This window comes from Drosophila elegans, unplaced genomic scaffold (genome assembly GCF_018152505.1).
Source record: "Drosophila elegans isolate 14027-0461.03 unplaced genomic scaffold, ASM1815250v1 contig_512, whole genome shotgun sequence".
Classification (NCBI taxonomy): Eukaryota; Metazoa; Arthropoda; class Insecta; order Diptera; family Drosophilidae; genus Drosophila; species Drosophila elegans.
In genome coordinates this window covers 533,670-555,617 of record NW_024545895.1, presented here as the reverse complement: position 1 = coordinate 555,617, position 21,948 = coordinate 533,670, and the positions used below count along the sequence as shown (strand labels likewise).

The 21,948-nt window shown below is 37.4% G+C and overlaps 1 protein-coding gene across 2 annotated transcripts in view; it reads right to left on the bottom strand.

The window, feature by feature from the left end:
* Window positions 1-18,574, bottom strand: part of LOC108138474 (eIF-2-alpha kinase activator GCN1) — a 99,818-nt gene extending 81,244 nt beyond the window's left edge. For both annotated transcript variants that reach the window (XM_041709785.1, XM_041709786.1), the window contains exons 1-2: window positions 18,479-18,574; window positions 18,311-18,413 (exon numbers count right to left, since the gene is read on the bottom strand). In XM_041709785.1, coding sequence (XP_041565719.1) covers window positions 18,311-18,413; window positions 18,479-18,493 — 118 coding nt within the window. In that variant the 5' untranslated portion in view covers window positions 18,494-18,574. The remainder of the gene's footprint in view (window positions 1-18,310; window positions 18,414-18,478) is intronic.
* Between the last annotated feature and the right edge of the window lie 3,374 nt (window positions 18,575-21,948).

Sequence of the window (21,948 nt, the reverse complement as noted above, 5' to 3'; positions counted from 1 at the left end):
CCTTTGTATGGCTCAAATACCCTATATGCTGCAGTAGCAGCCTGCCTCCAGAAAATATAGTTTTCGTGCTTCCCGTCGAACTCCGGGACAGATTTTACCATGTCCAGGGGTTCGTTACATTCTTTTCCCGGTTCTATTTCTATTTCCAGGAAAAGTCGGAATTTTCGGATTTTTATCCTGTAATGAGCATAACTCCCCCATAATTTTAGCTAATTTTTCATCGAATAACTCCTGTTACCTTTGGAGCGCGCAGGCTATGGCAGCTTCCATGCTCGCAATTTGTTCAGCATGCATTTTCTTCTGTGTTCTGGGTTCGTGCGTTTTTAGAGTCAAGAACACTGTCTCGGATGTGTGGTACCCTGCTGGTCGATGGGCGACAATCTCTTTCAAATTTTCTTCTCTTCAAAAGTTTTTTGTATTCTTCTAGAACTTCTTCGTCTGATGAGACGTTGTCGCTATTTCTATACATGAGTCAGTATAAAAAAATAAACGTGGGTGCCACAAAATTCAATCGAGGGTTTGTTAAAAAAAAATTTTTAGCACCTTTTATTTTTTGCAACAAAATTTAAATATCAAAATGAAAGTTTTATTAAAAAAATGTTTTGTATTTCTTGTGACGGAAATTAGGCATCAAAAATAAAATTTTTTTATTACTAAAAATTCTCAAAAAAATATAATTGGTTTATTTTATTATAGGAAAATTTGAAATTTAATCGTTTTTAAGTGTCAATGAAATTTATTTTTGAAATATTTGCATTAGCGAACACTTAGGACAAAAAGCCTACTCACATGTTCTTATATTTATTTCGTCTTCGAGTTCTATGTTTTGCCGACGGCTTTTGCCGCCACTGGTACTGCCGCAGCCGTTGTCGCTTCCGCTGCTGTTGTCGCTGCCGCCGTGGTCGCTGCTGTTGTCGCTGCTGCTGCCGTTATCGCTGCCGCTGCTGTTGTCTTCTTAGGGAGTAATTTTTTGCAATTCCCGTTGCAGACTTCGGGTATTTTCCACTTGTTAAGAGGAATATTTTAGATTTTGGATTGCAGATTTTGGGTTTCTTACACTTGTTAAGAGGAATATTTTTCAGTTTTCCTTCACTTTCTTAAAAGTTTTGGGAAACATTATGGTTTGATTTTCGTATTTATTTTTCTAGTGCCAGTTCTTGACTGCACTCTTAATTATATTTTCACTTGCACTTATTGCACTGGATCGCATGAGTCGTTGATTTTAATTTTACTTTTTACTTTCACTTGCAATTTCTTGCACTTGGATCGCGTGAGTGTCGTTGAATTGGGCGACAATTATAAAACCGTTAGGTATTTATTTTATATTTTTATTTATTTCTATACGCCCGTAAGGGCATAGGTATTTTATACAGAGTTAATTCTCTGGAGTACAATTTTTGACTAAACTAAAGAACCTATCCAACTGCAGCTTGAGGCCTTTGCCTGGCTGCAGCGCTGTCGCCAAGTTGCCGAGTCAGCGTTTTGTCCCTGCCCGTGGCGCCGTCAGGCCACCGGATATGGTCTGCAACTCGGCAGTTTCTTCTCTTGGGGACTGCCTGTGTTAACTTACATGCAAATTTTTATTTCTTGGTTAGAATGCTCACTATCTACCGATTTTAACACGAATGCAAAACAGTTGAAAGATGGGCCAAAGCACAATTGACAAAACGCCACTGATTAACTTTCAACTTTTGGCACTCTATACCTGGATGGCCGACTTGATAATTGCAACTTCCTTTTTTACTTCCATTTGGCGGCAGCAGCAAATTAAGCAATTAAATTTGCAGAAACGTCTGGGGCAACTCAAGGAACTGCAGAAAATTTCCAGCGACGAAATATTGTTGAATTTAATTTATTAGCCGAACCGACACGAATAAATTGGTTTTGGTTTTTTTAGTAATGTTTATAGTTTTTCACCGAAAAAAAATTAAAACTCGCGAACTCTTCTGCTAATCACGTCGGGGTCACCATGAAAATTTAATACTGTTTTGTATTAACAACGCGAAACTTGTGACTGCAGTAGTTCGACGATGTTAAATTGCGAATATGTGAAAAACTATTTCGAAAGCACGACGAAAAGGAGTGGTTACGATGACGTTCGATTGATCACTAACTATTATATTTCAATAATTTCTCTAAGAACCTAACTTATGCTACGGTGGCGAGAGACCGGGCGAATTCGCAAGAGCGAACGGACTAAAGCTTTATTGGCTCGCGCTCTCGCCCTACAACTAGTGATTTAAATACAAGCGCCAAGTGCGCAAACACTTGTCATGAACAAAAATATAGCTCCGAATTCATTCCACAGGTTCAAAATCGTCCCAATCCTCTTCTCCTTAACCATGGCGTCGACGCACATCACCGAATATTCACAAGTACATCCCCATTATTGACGGTCGAATATATTAGACATTCAGCGAACCTTACAGAGTACAGGCGCGTAGTAGAAGAAACAGAAAATATGAGCGATATGTTCCCACAGTCACACATGAGAAAGCTTTTGAATGTGGATACAGCTCACCTCCGCGACCTGCTCGACTCGTTAGGCGTGCACCACAGGGTAGCCAGGAGTTTAGACATTTTAGGATCAATGTTAAAAGTCGTAGCAGGCACTCCGGACGCCGGGGATTTAGAAATAATTAAATTTACAGAAACACAATCAATTTAAACAAGAAAGGAAGCAAACTTCGGCAAGCCGAAGTTCATATACCCTTGCAGCTATTGCAAAAATTAAATATTTTTTAAAACATTAAAATTATGATTTACTTGCGTACATGTCTAAAAACATTGAAGCTATGATGATTTGCAGCTCAATTATTATATAGTTATTTTATATATTTTTATTATTTCTATGGGAGCTATATGATATGCTCGTCCGATTTTAATGAAATTTAAACCGTTATTCTGAAATATTTAACCATTAATATATGTCGAAGAACTAAAAGAAAAATTTAAAAACAGCAGTTATAATTTTTTTTGTATTTGTTTTGCGATTGTTCCTATGGGAGCTTTATGATATAGTCGTCCGATTTTGATGAAATTTGAACCGTAATTCTGAAATATTTAACCATTACTATATGTCGAAGAACTAAAAAAAAAAATTAAAAAACAGCAAACAGCAACATGGTGTGAGCAATGCAAAACTCCAACCGAGCTTCTGCCACCTAGTGCAACAACAACAGCAACTACTACGTCAACTACAACGGTCTCTGTCGCCAACAATGCAATAACGACTCCACTCTCTTCTTCTGCAGCGGTTAAAGCAACAACACAACCAAGTGCAAAAATCGGGTCAAACGGCAAAAACAAAGCTACGGTAGGAAAAATTACAATTCCGCAAGCGGGTTCGGCCACGCAGACAGGCATGGATCGCTATATTAATATTTCCAAGCGCAAGCTAACCCCCCCAAAAAAATCTGACGGCAATATGCCCAAATAAACCGTACCAACAAAGGCACTGAAAATTTCGGGCCATTAAATGAAAATAGATATTCCATTCTGACGGAGCCTGAAACAGAGTATGAAAAATAAGCCCCAAAGAAACTTAAGCCCCCTATCTTTATTCGGGAGAAGATCTCTAACGTCCTAGTAAATAAAATAGTTGAGCTTGTCGGGAAGGATAACTTTCATGTTATTCCGCTTATGAAAGGGAACATAAGCGAAACCAAACTTCAAACCAAAACCGAAGATGATTTCCGAGTAGTGTCGAGGTACCTAAACAATGCCAAAAAGAATTACTACACGTACCAGCTGAAAAGTTGCAAGGGCTTACAAGTTGTCCTCAAGGGAATAGAACCCGATGTGACCGCCAAAAATGTTATAAACATTATGAACAAAAACAAGAAGCCGCAACCCCTTTTCAAGGTCGAGCTGGAGCCAGACAGCAGAACTTTGAAAAAAAAGGCAGTGCACCCGATCTACAAGTTGCAGTACCTTCTGCACCGTAGGATCACAGTTGAAGAGCCGCACAAACGGAACGGGCCAGTGCAATGTACAAACTGCCAGGAATACGGACACACCAGGGCTTACTGCACCCTCAGGTCAGTTTGTGTAGCTTGTGGTAACTGCCACGGCTCCGAACCCTGCCCTGCCAACAAGGGAGACTCTCTCACTAGAAAGTGTGTAAACTGCCAAGGAAACCACACAGCAAACTACAGAGGCTGTCCAGTCTACAAGGAGATGAAAAGTCGGATGCAAAGAGCCACAACGGCACGCCAGAACATTTACATGAAATCACAAACGACACCCGAAGTTTTCTTCGCAAAAGCAGCCAGGTCATCATTTGGCCCTTCAATTACCACCAACAGCATTTCCTACGCCAGTGCTCTAAGATCAGGCACAGCTCACATAGAGCCGAAAACTGATAACATACAGCAGGCCATGGGACAGCCACAAAGTAACATGGAAACTATGATGATAACTTTGCAACAAAATATGATGGAATTTATGTCCTTCATGAAAACCACCATGCAAACTCTAATGCAAAACCAAAATATCTTGTTACAAATGCTTGCAGCTCAGCAGTCCAAATAAATTATGCCTAGCCTCCGAATAACTCTGTGGAACGCCAATGGTGTTTCACGGCATATACCTGAAATAACTAAATTTCTGAACGAAAATCACATCGACGTTATGTTGCTGGCAGAAACGCATCTCACCAGCAAATATAACTTTCAAATACGAGGATACACGTTCTACGGCACCGATCATCCAGATGGTAAAGCACATGGCGGAGCCGGCATCTTAATAAGAGACCGTATCAAACACCACTTTTACCAACGGTTTGCAAAAAATTATCTGCAAGCTACATCGATAAAATTACAGTTGGGCACCAGCAACCTTGCCATTGCCGCTGTCTACTGCCCACCCCGCTTTACAGTCTCAGAAGACCAATTCATGGACTTCTACAATTCACTTGGAGAGCGATTCATAGCAGCAGGTGATTACAACGCCAAGCACACACACTGGGGATCCCGCCTTGTTACCCCCAAAGGAAGGCAACTATATAATGCACTCATCAAAACATGCAACAAACTGGACTACGTTTCACCAGGCAGTCCTACATACTGGCCAACAGATCCTAGAAAACTGATTTAATTGATTTTGCTGTGACAAAAAATATTTCCCGCAATCTAATATCTGCAAAATCGCTTTTGGATCTATCATCGGACCACTCACCAGTGCTAATAACTCTTCTTCAAAGCCCGGAATTAATTGAGCACCCTTGCAGGCTGACGTCGCATCGAACCAACTGGCTGAAGTTCAAAAAGTACGTAAGTTCCCACATCGAACTAAATCCACAGCTCAACTCCAAGGAGGACATCGACTGCTATGCCAATGCACTGGAGTCTGTACTCGTCGCAGCAGCCAAAGTCTCTACACCGCAAGGGAGGGATGGGCACACACACCAACACAAAACTAACCTTGAAATCGAACAGCTTGTTTTGGAGAAAAGACGTTTGAGGCGTGCTTGGCAAACCAGCAGATCGCCATCCTCAAAGCATAGTCTTAAGGAAGCTGGTCGCAGACTTACCAGGGCTCTAAGGCACGAAGAAGAAAAAGCACAACGCCAGTACATTGAGAAACTTTCACCCACCAGCACCAAGCATCCCCTGTGGAGGGCCCACCCAAATCTAAATGCGCCGGCCGAAACAGTAATTCCCGTAAGAGACTCTTCAGGCAGCTGGGCCAGAAGCGACAAAGCCAAACCCTGCAATTAATTCATTCACACTACCGTCGCCGCCAATTCGAGGTGGAACTGAGACGGCGCCTATTCTGTTCCAATCAAACGAAGTTGCAAAAGTCATCAGCGAGCGATTAAAAACAAAAAAGGCCCCAGGTGGTGATCTAATAACTCCTAAGATGCTAATTGAACTCCCAAACTGTGCAGTTGAGGTAATTTGTAAACTATATAACGGGATTACACGACTTGGCTACTTCCCAAAAAAATGGAAAAAGTCGGTAATCATAATGATCCCAAAGCCAGGAAAAGATCACACAATACCTGCCTCATATAGACCGATAAGTTTACTCTCGTGTCTGTCAAAACTGTTCGAAAAATGCCTTTTGACACGCATAATCCCATATCTGGAAGAGCACAACATTATTCCGGCGCATCAATTTGGCTTTCGAGAAAGCCATGGAACAATAGAGCAAGTTAACAGATTAACAACAGAAATACGAACAGCATTCGAGTCTCGGGAATACTGCAGTGCGGTATTCCTTGACGTTGCGCAGGCTTTCGACCGAGTCTGGCTCGATGGCCTTATGCATAAAATCAGAACGTTACTACCGGAAAACACTCACAGGATACTTGAATCGTTCCTTTACAACAGAGCCTTCGCCGTGAGATGCAACACTACAATATCCGACGATTACACGATAGAGGCTGGAGTTCCTCAAGGTAGCGCCCTTGGTCCAACTCTATTTCTCCTTTACACCGCAGATATTCCCACGAACGAGCGGCTAACTACTTCTACATTCGCAGACGATACCGCGATCTTAAGTCGGTCCAAATGCCCAATTCAGGCAACAGCACAACTAGCTGATCATCTCGTTGTAGTGGAGAGGTGGTTATCAGACTGGCGTATAAAAATAAATGACAAAAGTGTAAACACATAACGTTTACTCTTAACAGACAAACATGTCCCCCGCTAACTCTGAATAACACGCCACTTCCACAAGCTGACGATGTAACGTACCTTGGCGTCCACCTTGACAGAAGAATTACATGGCGGAGACATATCAAAGCTAAGAAAATTCATCTAAAACTAAAATCCAATAACCTCCATTGGCTCATAAACGCTCGCTCCCCCCTCTGCCTTGACTTCAAGGTTCTGCTCTACAATTCAACGCTTAAGCCAGTCTGGACTTACGGCTCCCAATTGTGGGGAAACGCGAGCAGCAGTAACATCGACATTATCCAGCGAGCACAATCAAAAATCCTGAGAACTATCACTGGGGCACCTTGGTATGTTCGGAACGACAACATCCACAGAGATCTGGGCATTCTACCCGTAAAAGATTAAATTTCAAAACAAAAGGCGTCCTACCACACCAAGCTAACTTCTCATCCAAACCAGCTCGCCAGGGGCCTAGCCAGGGTTTCCAACCGGACCCGATTGCAACGAAATGAACTTCCAGCTCAGCAATAGTTATTAGAGCCCTTACATCCCGCGTCAGTCAACTTGACTGTCAGATATAGCTTTTTAATTTAAGATTTTATATACTTATTGTTAGTCTCAATTCAGAGAAGATTCAATAAATAAAATGCATAAGTAAAAATAAAAAAAAAAAAAAATAATAATAATTTTTTTTAAATTATTTTTTCGATTGTTCTTATGGGAGCTATATGCTATAGTCGTCCGATCCGGCTCGTTCCGACTTATATACTACCTGCAATAGAAAGACAACTTTTGGGAAAGTTTCATGCAGATAGCTTTAATGGCTAGATCGGCTAGCCTAGTGATGCTGACAAAGAATATATATACTTTATAGGGTCGGAGATGTCTCCTTCACTGCGTTGCAAACTACTGACTGAAATTACAATACCCTCTGCAAGGGTATAAAAATATACAAATAGAAATAAATACCAGAATACAAAGTCAAATTAATGAATTAACGTCAACCATAAATCAAATCCTGAAAGTGGGAAAGGGTTCACAAGTGGACACTGGCCATTTATATGAAACATTGCTCTCCAGAAATCGAATGTTAACAATGGAACTTAAAAATCTAATGATTTAATGTGATGCTAAGACTAGTGGACAATATAATAGCAGAATGCAATGGGGAAATGTATGCGATCCAGAATTGCTCCACAGCACCAGGAGTCACTTTCTGCCGACTATCATCGGAGAACACATGCGCCCCAGAGCTCCACGTAGGTGGAGTTGCGCACTGCGAGTCACTGCGATGAGGGAATTATCATAATCAATGATCAATCAGCTCAAGTACGAGTAGACAACGGAACAAGCGTTTGTATACACGGGACGCATCTCGTCACGTTTAATGAGCGCGTCATTGAGCCAAAACTCCGCCCAGAAGAGGACTCCAGGGGTGGCAAGCTTACCTTCACAGAACATCATCATCAATCAAAATGCTCTGAGCCTCCCCTACATTCACCGCTTTAGTGAACGTAACCTGGAATACATTCAGAAGTTCGGAAATAAAATCAACACCAATCAGACACACATGGTAGCGCTAATTACAGGAGTAATATTCTGCGCGTTGATTTGTGTCGGCCTAACCTACATGCGACTCACCGGTGCCAGAAGATCTGCGGTCCAACTAAGAAGGGTGATTGCTGAAATAGAGTCAGCCGAGGGCGGCCTCAATCTTGAGGGGGGAGTAGTTAACTAAGTAGCTAACCGGACGGAGGCAATGACCGAATGTCCAAAGTCCAGCAGCGGTCAACAACGCTGACGCGGCATTTGGCCGGATGCTCGTGCATAGTCGGCAAGCACTGCATATTTGCGTTGGCGCTATGAATTTCATTTTTTGTTAGCTTTAAGTTCAGTTCTGATTTAAATTCAATAAAGAGCACATCCCTCATAAAACAAACTCCGGCAACCGCCATTAAAGAATTTATCATTTGAACACTGACTGAGTCTCTAGGCCAGCAGCGAACGGAGGTCAGTTACGCTCCCAACGTAATCTTTCTAAATCATCATTTGGGCCAGAAGCCAACAATCAGCATCCTGCAGCCAGCAACCTACAGGGAGCAGTAGACCTGACGACTACCCACACTCAGAGGACAGGAGAAACTATCGTTCATCTATTGAATAGCCCTATTCTATTGTCAAAAATAACATAACACAACACTGAATTTAGTATTTTGATCAGACCTATAATCTGGTCACATTCGGATTTGTCTCCTTCCTTTTTCACGATTCCTGTGCTTTCGTGTGTTATTAAAATCTTATAAAATAATAAATATAATATAAAACCAATCTCACTGTGTTATTTGTCTTGGTGCTAAAGGATTACAATAGGTTATGGGTCCAGTCTACGTTCGTTTAGAGAATTTAAAGTGAACAAAAATTTTCAGTTTATACACACGCGAGTGAATACATATATGTACATGATGGACAAATCAAAGCGAAACATAAAACCGTTTGACGGTGAGAAATATTCAGTTTGGAAGTTTAAAATAAGAGCACTTCTTGCTGAACAAGACATAATTGATAGTGAGACTCCTGATGAAATAGATGAAAGTTGGGTTAAGGCAGAGAGAAGCGCTAAAAACACATTTACACATTTGAGTTACTCCTTCTTGAATTTCGCAACGAGTGACAACACAGGACGCGAAATTGTCAGAAGTCTAGATTCCGTGTATGAACAAAAAAGTATTGCGTCGCAAACGGTTGTTGGTGCTTAAAGTCAAGAGTGAAATGACACTAGTGATCCACTTTATTATTTTTGAGCAACTAGTTGGCGAACTTTTAGCGTCGGGGGCTAAAATGGACGAAATGGATAGAATCTTGCATTTGCTGCTCACATTGCCAGGATCATATGACGGGGCAATTACAGCAATAGAGACACTTTCAGAGGAAAATATAACGCTAGCGTTTGTAAAGAACCGTTTACTAGACCACGAAGTAAAAATTAAAAACGCAATAACGACACTAGTAGAAAGGTTATGCAGGCTGAGGCTAAAACTAAATTTAACAATAACTATAAAAACAATTATATAAACAATAATAACTATAAATTTAAACAGACAAATTATAACACAAACTATAACACACGCAAACCGTATAATATAAAACAAAAACTAAAAAAACATAAAATACCATCATTGTGGAAAGCTAGGACACATAAAAAAGATTTTGTGGCTATAATAAACAAATAAATCTGAAAATAGCAAAGAGAATAACAAACGAGCGCACACTGCTACCACAAAGTCAGGCTTCGCGTTCATGCTGAAAAATGTAAATAAAAATGTTAATATTTCAAAAGTGAACGTGAATTTTATTCTTGACTCGGGTGCTACTGACCACCTCATAAACGATGAGACTTTATTTAAGGACCATGCTGATCTGGAAACACCAATAAAAATTGGCGTTGCTAAGCATGGGGAGAATATCTTCGCAACAAAGCGAGGAGTCGTCCGTCTGGAAAATAAATATCAGATACCGCTGGACGACGTTCTGTACTGCGGAGAAGTTGCAGAAAATCTGGTATCGGTCAAAAGGCTACAAGAGGCTGGTGTAACAGTAGTATACAACGAAAATTAAGTTAAATTGAACAAAAACGGTGTCACGATTGCGGAAAACACAGGTGCGTACAATATGCCAGTTATTGAATTTAAACCATATAAAGTTAATTCGAAAAATACAAATTTATATAAATTATGGCACGAGAAATTGGGTCGTATAAGTAAAGGGAAAATGTTAGAAACAAAAAGAAAGAATTTATTTAATGATAATCGTCTACTTGATAATGTAAATCCTTCTGAGGGTATATGCGAAGCTTATTTGAATGGAAAGCAAGACAGATTACGATTTTATAAATATAAAATTAAAGAGCATATAAATAGACCTTTTTATGTTATTCATTCTAATGTTTGTGGTCCGATAGCACCAACAGCTATTGATGATAAAAATTACTATGTCATTTTTGTGGATCAATTTACTCATATCGGATGTGTATAATATGTTTAATGATTTTGTGGCAAAAAGTGAAACACACTTTTATCTTAAAGTTGTTAATCTATACATTGACAATGGTAGGGAGTATTTATCTAATGATATGCGTGAGTTCTGCGTTCAGAAAGGAATAAGTTACCATTTGACTGTACCATATACTCCACAATTAAATGGTGTTTCAGAACGACTGATCAGAACAATTACTGAAAAGGCTCGTGCCATGGTAAATGGTGCCAGACTAGATAAATTTATTTGGGGTGAAGCGGTGTTGACGCCAACGTATTTAATAAATAGGATTCCAAGCAGAACACTTGGAGATCGCGAAACAACGCCGTATGAAATGTGGCATAATAGAAAGCCGATTTTGAAATATTTAAAAATATTTGGTTCGACTGTTTATGTGCATAACAAGATTAGGAAATGGAAATTTGACGATAAATCGTTTATAACTATATTTGTCGGGTACGATCCAAATTGCTTAAAGGTATGGGATATTGAAAATGAGAAATTTATGGTTGCCAGAGACGTAGTTGTAGATGAGACAAATATGGTTAACTCTAGAGCTACTAAAAGTGAAATTCTGAATGATAGTAAGGATAATAATAAGAAAATTAAATTCCTGAATGAGAGTAAGGAAAGTATGCTCCTGAATGAAAGTAAAGGTGTTGAATATAATTTCCAGAATGAGAGTATGGAATATTTTGAACAAGGTTTCCTGAATGAGAGTAAGGATAAAGTAAATGAAAATTTCCAGAATGAGAGTATGGAATATTTTGAACAAGATTTCCAGAATGAGAGTAAGGATAATGTAAATGAAAATTTCCAGAATGAGAGTATGGAACATTTTAAACTAAAATCCTGAATGAGAGTAAGATTACGAAAATAAAAATGTACAAAATAAGAGTTTCGAACAAAAGATCCTGAACGAAAGTAAGGATAGCGATAACAACAGTGTCCTGAATGAGAGTAAGGAAGAAAAGCACCCTAGAAAAATTTCAACAAATGAAATTGGTAATAAAGCTAACGATATAAGAAGAAGAAGCAAAAGATTGAAAAATAGACCACACATATCTTATAGTGAAGATGATCTAAGTCTAAATAATTTTTTAATGAATGCTCACACTGTTTTTAATGAAGTTCCTTATTCATTTGATGAAGTACAAAGTAGAAAAGATAAGTCTTTATGGGTCGAAGCTATCAAGGTCGAGCTCTCTGCTCATGAATTAAATAAGACATGGACTATTGTTAAAAGGCCTGAAAATAAGAACATTGTAGATTGTAAGTGGGTATTTACTTTGAAGCATGATGAAACGAGAAATCCAATTATATATAAAGCAAGACTAGTTGCACACGGTTTTACACAAAAATATCAAATAGACTACGACGAAACGTTCGCGAGAATTTCTAGTTTCCGTTTTATTTTATCGATTGCAAATCAATATAATCTTAGAGTACATCACAAACTGCTTTTCTCAATGGTACGCTGAAGGAGTAAATATATGTATATGAAAGTTCCTCAAGGAATTATTTGTAATTTGAAAACGTATGCAAATTGAACAAAGCCATTTATGGGCTCAAACAAGCAGCTAGATGCTGGTGTGAAGTTTTTGAGCAGGCATTAAAAGAATGTATATTTAAAAATTTACCCGATGATCGTTGCATATATGTTCAAGATAGAGGCGATATCAAGAAAAATATTTATGTCTTACTATATGTGGATGACTTAGTAATAGCAACATCAGATATAAAATATTAAACAATTTTAAGCAATACCTAATGACAAAATTTAGAATGACTGACTTGGGTGAAATACGTTACTTTATTGGAATGAAAATAGAAATTGGCCAAGATCAGATATCTTTAAGCCAATCTGCGTATATTAAAAAGGTTTTAAATAAGTTTAATATGGAAGACTGCAAGTCTGTAAATACTCCGCTTCCGTCTAAACTAGATTATGAAATGTTAAATGCAGTTTAATGTACATAATGCTTTGTACACGTCCTGATATAGCTACTGCTGTGAATATCCGAAGTAGATATACTAATAAAAATAATATAGAGCTATGGCAATGTTTAAAAAGAGTCTTAAGGTATCTTAAAGGAAACATTGATTTGAAATTAATTTTCAAGAAAAATATAAATTACGAACACATATTTGTTGGCTATGTCGACTCAGATTGGGGTGGAAATGAAAATGACAGAACAAGTACATCTGGTTACCTTTTTAAAATGTTTAATTCAAATTTAATTTGTTGGAATACAAAGAGACAGAATTCTGTGGCAGCTTCGTTCACTGAAGCAGAATGCATGACATTGTTTGAAGCTGTAAGAGAAGCCTTATGGCTTAAGTCCCTTTTAGAAAGCATTTACATTAAATTTGATAAGCCAATAAAGTTGTTTGAAGATAAGCAGGGATGTATAAGCATAGCTAGCAATCCGTCTTGCCATAAGAGGTCGAACTATATAGATATTAAGTATCATTTTTCCAGAGATCAAATAGAGAATAATATTATTTCTATTGAGTATATTCCTACAGAGAATCAGCTGGCAGACATCTTCACGAAACCATTACCTCTCAGCGCCTATTTTGGTTGCCTCAAGTGCTATCAACGCGGTGAGAACTTTGAAAGAAGAATAATATACAAACTCCAAGAACAGACGATCAATTTAGAAATAGAGCACAGGTCGAGCATCACAATATTCTTTCTCAAATTAAAAAGGAAGAGCTTCCATTAGATATAGTGCGTTAATTCTCATTTGATTATATGCATACAATTTGCTTAGGAGTTATGAAAAGTATGCTGAAAGGATGGATTAAAATAAGAGGAAAGGATTACTCCCAACAAGTTTATGTCTTTAAAGGCAGATATTTGTAAGGAGTTTGCCAGAAAACCGAGGAGTATTTTTGATATGGATAGGTGGAAAGCCGTTGAATTTAGGCAATTCCAACTGTATACAGGACCAGGATTTTTGAGAGGAGTTAAAACAGAAAGCAGATATGAACACTTCATTCAACTTAGCGTTGCAATTAGAATTCTCATAAGTAACAAATATTGCTTGACTAAAAATGTATGTGCTAAAGAACATTTCTAATATATAATTTTCATTGGCTGTCGCATTTAGCAGAAGAATGTATATTTTACCAAGATAAACTACATTCCATTAGTGCTTTTAAATATGAAAGTTATTTATACAAAGTAAAGCAACTGGTAAGAAAAGGATCTCAAGTTGCTAAGCAAATATATAATCGCCTCTTGAGCAATGCATCAATACAATATTAATTGGAGAGAGCACTACAAAAAAGTAAAAAGATGTCAAAGAGGAAACATCCTGTCAATAAGAAATAAATACATATGTATGTCCATAAATGCTCCAGACCATATTTACATTGTGGATTGTTTATAAAATGGATCGATTTTTTGAAGAAAGCAATGAAGTGATTGTGAAATCAAATGAAATTTTATTTAACGAAGATCTGTTCACTTTGCCTTTAAAATTAAGCCTTTTAGGCATAAAATATTCGCAAGCCCTCTTCTTAACGACATACCGACAGTTCATAAAGTAACAGACATTACCCATTATTTTTAATATTTCGTCTCCAGCTTGTATAGTTGTCTTTCCCATTATACACAATGAATAACTTTACCGAGCAATTTTTAAACGGAAACGAAACGGAATCAGAGGAAACGACAACTTTGACAAATACAGTCGATATGTCCAACGCTGCCTACACCAACGTTTCCTTAACTTCTAACTTTGAATATCCTTCTACCTCAAGTAAGTAATTATAAAAAGTTATTTTCAAAGACTATAAAGTAAATTTGTTTTTTTTGCAGCAATGTTGCAATTAATTTTCAACCAGATGCAAACATTGAATAAAAATGTAGAAGGTAGATAATAATTACTTTGCAATTTACGAACAACACCAAGTTATATTTTTATAGATCTTAAGGAACGCTTAATTAAATTGGAAACTGAAAACACAAAGATTCAAACTCGCCTAATAACGGAAGTGAAAGCACAACGAAAGGTTGTACAAGGAAATCAGATTCGAATGCTGCTACCACCTAAGCCCTTTGATAAATTGGAAGACCTTAAAAAATTTGAAGAGGACCTTAACACCTTAACAGCTGAATTGTGTGAACAACTGGTAAGACTAATTAAAATTGTGGTTAAATTTTCAATAAAATAATGCAATCTATTTTTATTTTGTAGGAAACAGAAATAACATTAAGGATCCTGCTAAATTTCTGCGCATAATGTGGAAAAAAATGGTTACGAATGAAATTGCTACTAAGTATTCGTGAAAGGGGACCAACACCAAAATCTGTGTCCTAAGCTTAGCAATTACAACAGCAGTTGGAAGTAAATTTTAAAATTTTTACTTTAATTTTAATTTTAATATTTGTTATTGAATTCTTTATTTTATTACTCTTTTTTAGGTGCTTTCAATCAAAAAATGTTCTGTCGACGAGAAGCAATTCTCATTAATATGCAGCAAATGGTTCCAAACTGCCAATCACAGATTTAAATATTATAAGAAAACAGACAAAAAAGTAAAACAAAATATATAGAAATATAAGAATTAATGTTTAAGTTTCTACTATTTCATAATTTAAATTTAAAAATTAATGTTTAAGTTACCTATATTTCATAATTCGAAACATGTCACTGTGAGTTCGACATTTAATCTTATTTTATCATCTTGAACATGTTTTTTTTTTTTTAAATTTGTATTCCTAAGTATCTTGTTAATTTTTGAGTAAAATAAATATTAATTATAAAATGTGTAAAAGTTTATATTTTTCAATTATTGTTCAAACGAAAAAGAGTCTGAAAAGAAAAAAATGTAAGTGCCTAAAAATGATTATTTTTTGTGCCTCAGAGGATTTTCTATGCTTCCATCGGGGAGTGAAAGCACTTATTTATGTGTCAGAAAGGAGTAAAATCGGACTCAGAAATCTGCCTCTTAAAGTGCGGCCGCTTTCAAAGAAATAAACTCTTTCCGGACACCTTTTTGCACACTTTAGGACTGTAAATGCTCAGAAAAAAGCATCAGAAAACCGTCAGAAAATGTTCAAATTGCTTGCTGGGAAAATCATTTTCGTGATTTTGAGGTTCTTTTTTACTGTTACTGTGTTTTGGAGCTTTGCAGTAAAAAGACTGTAGTCTAAAACAAAAACTTTTGATATCAAACATTAGCACAAGGTAAAATTAACGTGACGATCGAACCTTCAACTCCAAAACTTTCTGATATCAGATTTTGGATTTTGTGACAATTTTAATTTTAACTAAAAAAATTACTTAATATTTATTCAATTTGTTTCGTAATCGGCAGAGAGCTGCACAATTAAATTACTGAACAATTTTAAAGCAGCGTTCGAATTACAAAACTAATTGAATAATAAAGTAATTTTTTTACGTGGCATAAAAAATAGTCGTTACAAAATATAATATACATACTAAGTTTTTGGAGTTAAGAGTGCGATCGTCACGTAATATTACCTCGTGAAGACGTTTTTTTTTTATTTATTATAAAAACGGCATATTTTATATTAAGCAACAAGAAACTGATGTCACCAATGATTTAAGAGTCCCATTTATAAAAAAATGTGTTCTATTTAAATTTTAGTAATTACAAGTTGTGAAACCTTGTAGATGTAAAATTAACCGCATACATACATTTTTTTCTCCTTTTTGCATTATGACTTTGGTTAAATCGAAAATTTAAATTTATTGCTCAAATTTAAAATAAATCTTTCCTCTTGGGTAAGAACTTATATTAGTTTCTAGACCGAAGAGCCAATTCAAGTTTTTCAGGAACAGCAGTCAACATACAGCCCAAAATCATTACCCTAAAATCAATTAAAAAAATATTAAAAGTTCTATAGGCTGTTATAGTTTTGACTGGTGTTTGGTGTAAATAAGATGTGAGGCCACTGTATTACAAAACTTTAAATCAGTATTGCGGCTAAACCAATGAAGATAAAAAAAAATGTAAACGCAATATTTTAACTAGAAACAGTAGCATATTTAAAAAACTAAAAACGATCTCCTTAAAAATAAGAACAAAATATGACAAAAACAAAATGTACATGCTTTATTCATGCCGCAGCTTATTTCGTTGATTTGGATAAACTTATTATTCTTTAAAAAAATTAGAATATTTTGCGTGCTATCCTTTCTACTTCTGGACAGCATTCAGACGATTTTCCATCAACGTGTCTAATTTTTTGGTCGTTTCTACTGCTATTTTTAGCCATTCTTCTATTAGAGCATTCTTCAAATCGTTTTTATTCGAAATTTGTCGTTTTCGAATTGCCATGTCCAATAATTCCCATACATTTTCGAAGACATTCAAGTCTGGATACTGTGCCAGTGTTATTACGACATGAGATCAGTTCCAGACGAGGCAGGACTTCACAATGCCTACTAAATGCTTCGGATCGTTGTCTTGGTATAATCGAAAACGATCGCGTATGCCGAATTTTTCAGCACTTTGAATCTGATTTTTTTTTAAAAGTTCGATATATATTTTGGCATCATGATCCCGTCAAAAAAAATCAGGTTGCCCACGGCAGAGGCTGCCATAAGGACCAAAACATAACATGACCCGCACTATGCTTGACTGTAGCTTTTGGGTGTTTGTTTTCGAGCCCCGTATTAGGTCGCCGCCAAACATATTGTCTTCCATCTGAACCAAAAAGGTTAAATTTTGATTCGCCTGCAAATAATAAGTCATTCCAAATCGAAATCGGACAAAGTATATGCTCAATTGTAAATTTAAGGCGAGCAGCAATATTTTTGTTGCTGATAAATGACTCTTTCCGTGCAACTTGGCCATTTAAGTTGTGATCATGCAACACACGGCGCACTACATCAGCACAACATTTTTGGCCCACATCTTCCTCGACCTGATCAACGATTTTTGGGGCCGATAGCTTTGGGTTTTCCTTAATTTTGCGAACAATACGACCGTCATCATGTTCGGTGAAAATTTTATTTGGAGTATTTCGGCCTTTATCTTCAATCCTGTTTTCTAGAACTAACCGTTAGATGATGTATTGTACGTTACTGGGGCTGAGGGATACCATTTCAGCAAGGACACGCTGACTTTTTCCACTTTTAAAGTGTTTAAGGACGAGTTCTCGCTGTTCAATACTTGTTCGTGGTGCCATATCGGTGATTCCCCTGTATCGCTTAAATTAAGTCCGGAAACTCACAAGATATAAATTTATAAGTAATTAAAATATCACTACCATGCTAAAAGTCAATTTTTTTCAATATAATTTAATTAATTAATTAATTTTAGTTTATTAAATATGCTACTGTTTCTTGTTAAAATATTGCGTTTACATTTTTGTTTTATCTTCATTGGTTTAGCCGCAATACCGATTTAAAGTTTTGTAATACAGCTGCACGAAATAAGCTGCGAGCCACTGTACAAAAGTGCATACATGAGCATTTTTTAACATTATATGTATTGCAACGACTATAGTTATGTATATGTATACGGCATAAAAGTATACATGAGTATCGGTTATCAAGAGAAATACACATATATGTTCGCAAGACTCGTTTTAAATTATAAATATGATCAATTAATTTGATACAATTTTGTGTACACGCTATGTAAAGCCAGCTTTAAACTTCATCGCTCACCGGGATTTCTTAAAACTGACGAGACATTTCGGAATACAAGTTCCCTTTCCTCAACAGGCACGTTTAGAACTCTGCCGGGTAAATCTCTCAATGCGCCAGATAACTATGTGTAACAGAAGTAATGCAGTTGTTAAAATTAGTTGAGTTTAAAATAGTATAAAATACAACCTGTTCGTCCACCATATTTTATAAAACGTGTACAACTTCTTTGCCGTGTGACCGCGGATTTTCTCATGAAAAATGGTTGCAGTTCTTAAACCGGTATTTCACACAGTGTGACCATTAAACAGTAAAATATATTGTTTGTGTCGAAACAGGAACCTTGAACAAGGAACATTAGACTAGTTTTTGTACTCTAATAGCCTATTTCCACAGAGATCCTTCCACCTTTCACATTCGTTGAAGGGACGGTACATAAGGTCTTGCAGTTCCAAAAACTTCCCAGTTAGTCGCCGTTAAAATTTTACGGACATTGTCGGACTAATTTAAGCGATAGTTAGCTGATGTTTTCGCGGTGAGGCCCTGTTTCGACGCAGTCCATCCCTGAAAAACCGTTGAGATGTTTGAAAAAGGTGAAACTCCGATTTGCACAGAACACATCAACTTTCCACCATCCGATTTCAGCTGATCTGAACAGCTGTGGCTCATGAAAAGATGGTTGATCTGTTGACTTTGCTTACGTTTTGACGAGCCGCAGAACAATACAATTAAATTAAATTTGTAACTCCTAATGGCCTACTCCCACAAAGCACCCTCCACATTCTTTTCAAAGATGGTACGTAAGGGTTTGCCGTGCTAAAAATTACCCCGTTATTCCTTGACGGTGGAACTTACGTTCCTAACCGCACGTTTTTGACGATATTTGGCCGATGTTATTTCAATGCAACTCTAAAGTCTTGGCGCGAAAGAATTTGAAATGACATGGAGGCCAACTGTGCTTCTGTGAACCAGAAAGGGCCTTGGAAGATAACCGCTCCCAGGGCGCCCATATAATAACAGTGTTGCATATTTCAAATCTTCATATTTGAAACATAAGAAATCTGACCGGCATACACATTTACACAGATTCACACAAGTGTCTCCCCAGCCAAGCTCTGCGAGCAAAAGACTCAGTTAAGTAGTGTAGTGAAACTTATTTAAATAAAGATTCATTGACAGTTGCTTGGCCATACGGACAACATCAACAAAACTGGATCATTCCTTATAAAAAGTCTGACAGACTTATTCTACAAATGCACATCACTTTACATGGCGTTATCATTTAACAACTAATCCATAGCATCAAAATTAAATAAAAGTCGGAAATGGTAATTTTTTAAAGAGTTAAGAACCCCCCTCAAAAAATTCTGCACTGTGACTTTTGATCGGAGGCGGAGGGTAGATGATGGTTCTGTGGGAATTCCAGTCGTCCGTCCATCAAGAATCCCAACCGTTTCGCTTCGGTATGCTCTGGGGACTAGGAAATAATGTCCTTTTTCCACACAGTCCATCCGTTGGAAACAGTTGGGATTTTTGTCAAATGTGTAACATCGAATTCCACGAATCACATCCACCATCCAACTTTCGATAGCAGTTGATCTGAACAGCTGTGGCTTGTCAAATCATAAGCAAAGTCAAAGGGTCAACCGTCTTTGCTTATGTTTCACAAATAATGCTCAGTCGGCTTTATTAACATTCGACAGGCCTTTGACAGGGTTTTGCGATTCTTTAATATGAAAAGGATATAATTTAATTTCGTTGAGCTTAAAAACATATAAAAACAAAACTTTTGATATAAGACCAAAACACCCAAGAAATACACGTGCTGGAAAGAGACGGCTGCGATTTAATGGGTGCTTTTGTACTGTTTTTTACACTGGTTGTATTCAGCGAACAAATATCAGAGAGCATGCTATCTATAAAGTCCGTCATATACACCCTGTTCGGGTTTTCTCTCGGAAGTGAATTTGATAACATTTTCAAATTTCCCTTTAACAATTAATAATTTTGGTCCTTTTCATCCCCGAAAAAAAATCAGATGACTGGCAGCTATTAAAAAAGGCGTTTGGTTTGTCAGAGTTTTGCTGCCTCAGGGCTGTTTAAATTTTTGCTCGCTGGTGTCCCTCAGCTAATGGCATCAATGGCATACTAGTGTAACGCATTAAATCGAAGGAACTGGAAATTGCGGCCACAAATACAAATTTTTCAATTGTTGTATGCCGCTTTTTAGCCAGTGCTAGAAATTTTGGTGTAAGTGATGTAAACTTTTCACAAGTAGTGTTGAGAACCAGAGTTTTCGCACAAGCGATATATACAAGCGAACACAAAAAAGCATGCCTAAAATAAGCAAAATAGTTTTGTTAAAGTCAAACATGTTATCATCAACCAATTTTATTATGCAGCATCGTTCATAAAACATCAAACAATGAGTTAAAATACACGTATCGCAAAGTATTTTAGAATATTTATTTATTTTCTGTGTAGGCAGACTTCTTGAGCATAACCTAGCCATATGTTATCGCGCAGACGACATACAAGAGCTCGTGGGCCAGCGTAACAATTCGTAACGTGCAGGTATGACACATAGGATCTGACGAACTGTGAGCTTTTAGAAAGCTACAACGGGAATTTGCCTCCTTTCGGAATTGGAGAATTCAATAACCGACCCCCAACTCGTAGCAATGTCGAAGAACACTAATCTAATTTGTTTTCCTGAATAAAATGGTTAGCTTTGAAATAATCGTTGTTAGCTGTTTGTTTTTTGGAATTTAACTTATTTGTAAAATTGGATAACTTCAACAATTTTCTAAAAACCGAAAACCAGTTCTCTTGGCAAAATACTTTTTTCAAAGGGCTTCGACACCTTTCTGCACCTTTGAATAAAACGAAAACCTACTCGAACACTCTGAGTAGCTTCAGGTACGACGAAAAGGACTATATTTTCTGAAGCATGTAATTCGGCTCTGGGCTGACTACAAGAGCTAGTGATCTCGGAATCTGTCTACAGGAAAACATTCTCAATGGGACAATTTAGCAATGGCCTGACACGATTATAGAGATCTGCTAGAAGGTGAGCTGCACACAGCTCAAGGCGAGACAAAGTTTTCGTTTGGAGGGGACACTAATGACAATAATGACACTTTCAAACCTTTAGCAGTTGGAGTACGAACGTAGATGCACGTTCCATACGCTCGCATGGAAGCGTCAGCAAAACCATGTATTTGAATCGGGACAGTGGATCTGTGTTGACGAATCACGATATCTTGATTTTCGGCAGCTGCAGAAGCGTCGCTTTAAACGTCTCCCACGATTTAAGCAACTTAATCGTCCCAATCTAATTTTCGAAGCCACAGTTCCTGCAACAGCATCCTTGCCTTTGTGACCAAAGGACACACCAAGGGGGTCGAAAAGTCGAGCAGTCACCGAAAAAATATTTCGCTTTGTCGCGCGAAGATCCAGGAAAGAGTCATCCAACCGAAATTGAAAGTAAGCTTTAACAGGTAACCAAACATCTTTTTGACGTCAGCCGCAGGGACAAACGTATGCATTCTATACCGAAGAAGAGTCGTGTAAAGCTCCTCTTGGATAGTAGGGCCTACCATCAGGATAGGTACGGCACGATGGATCCAAACCTACTCAATTGACTCCAACGCTACCTC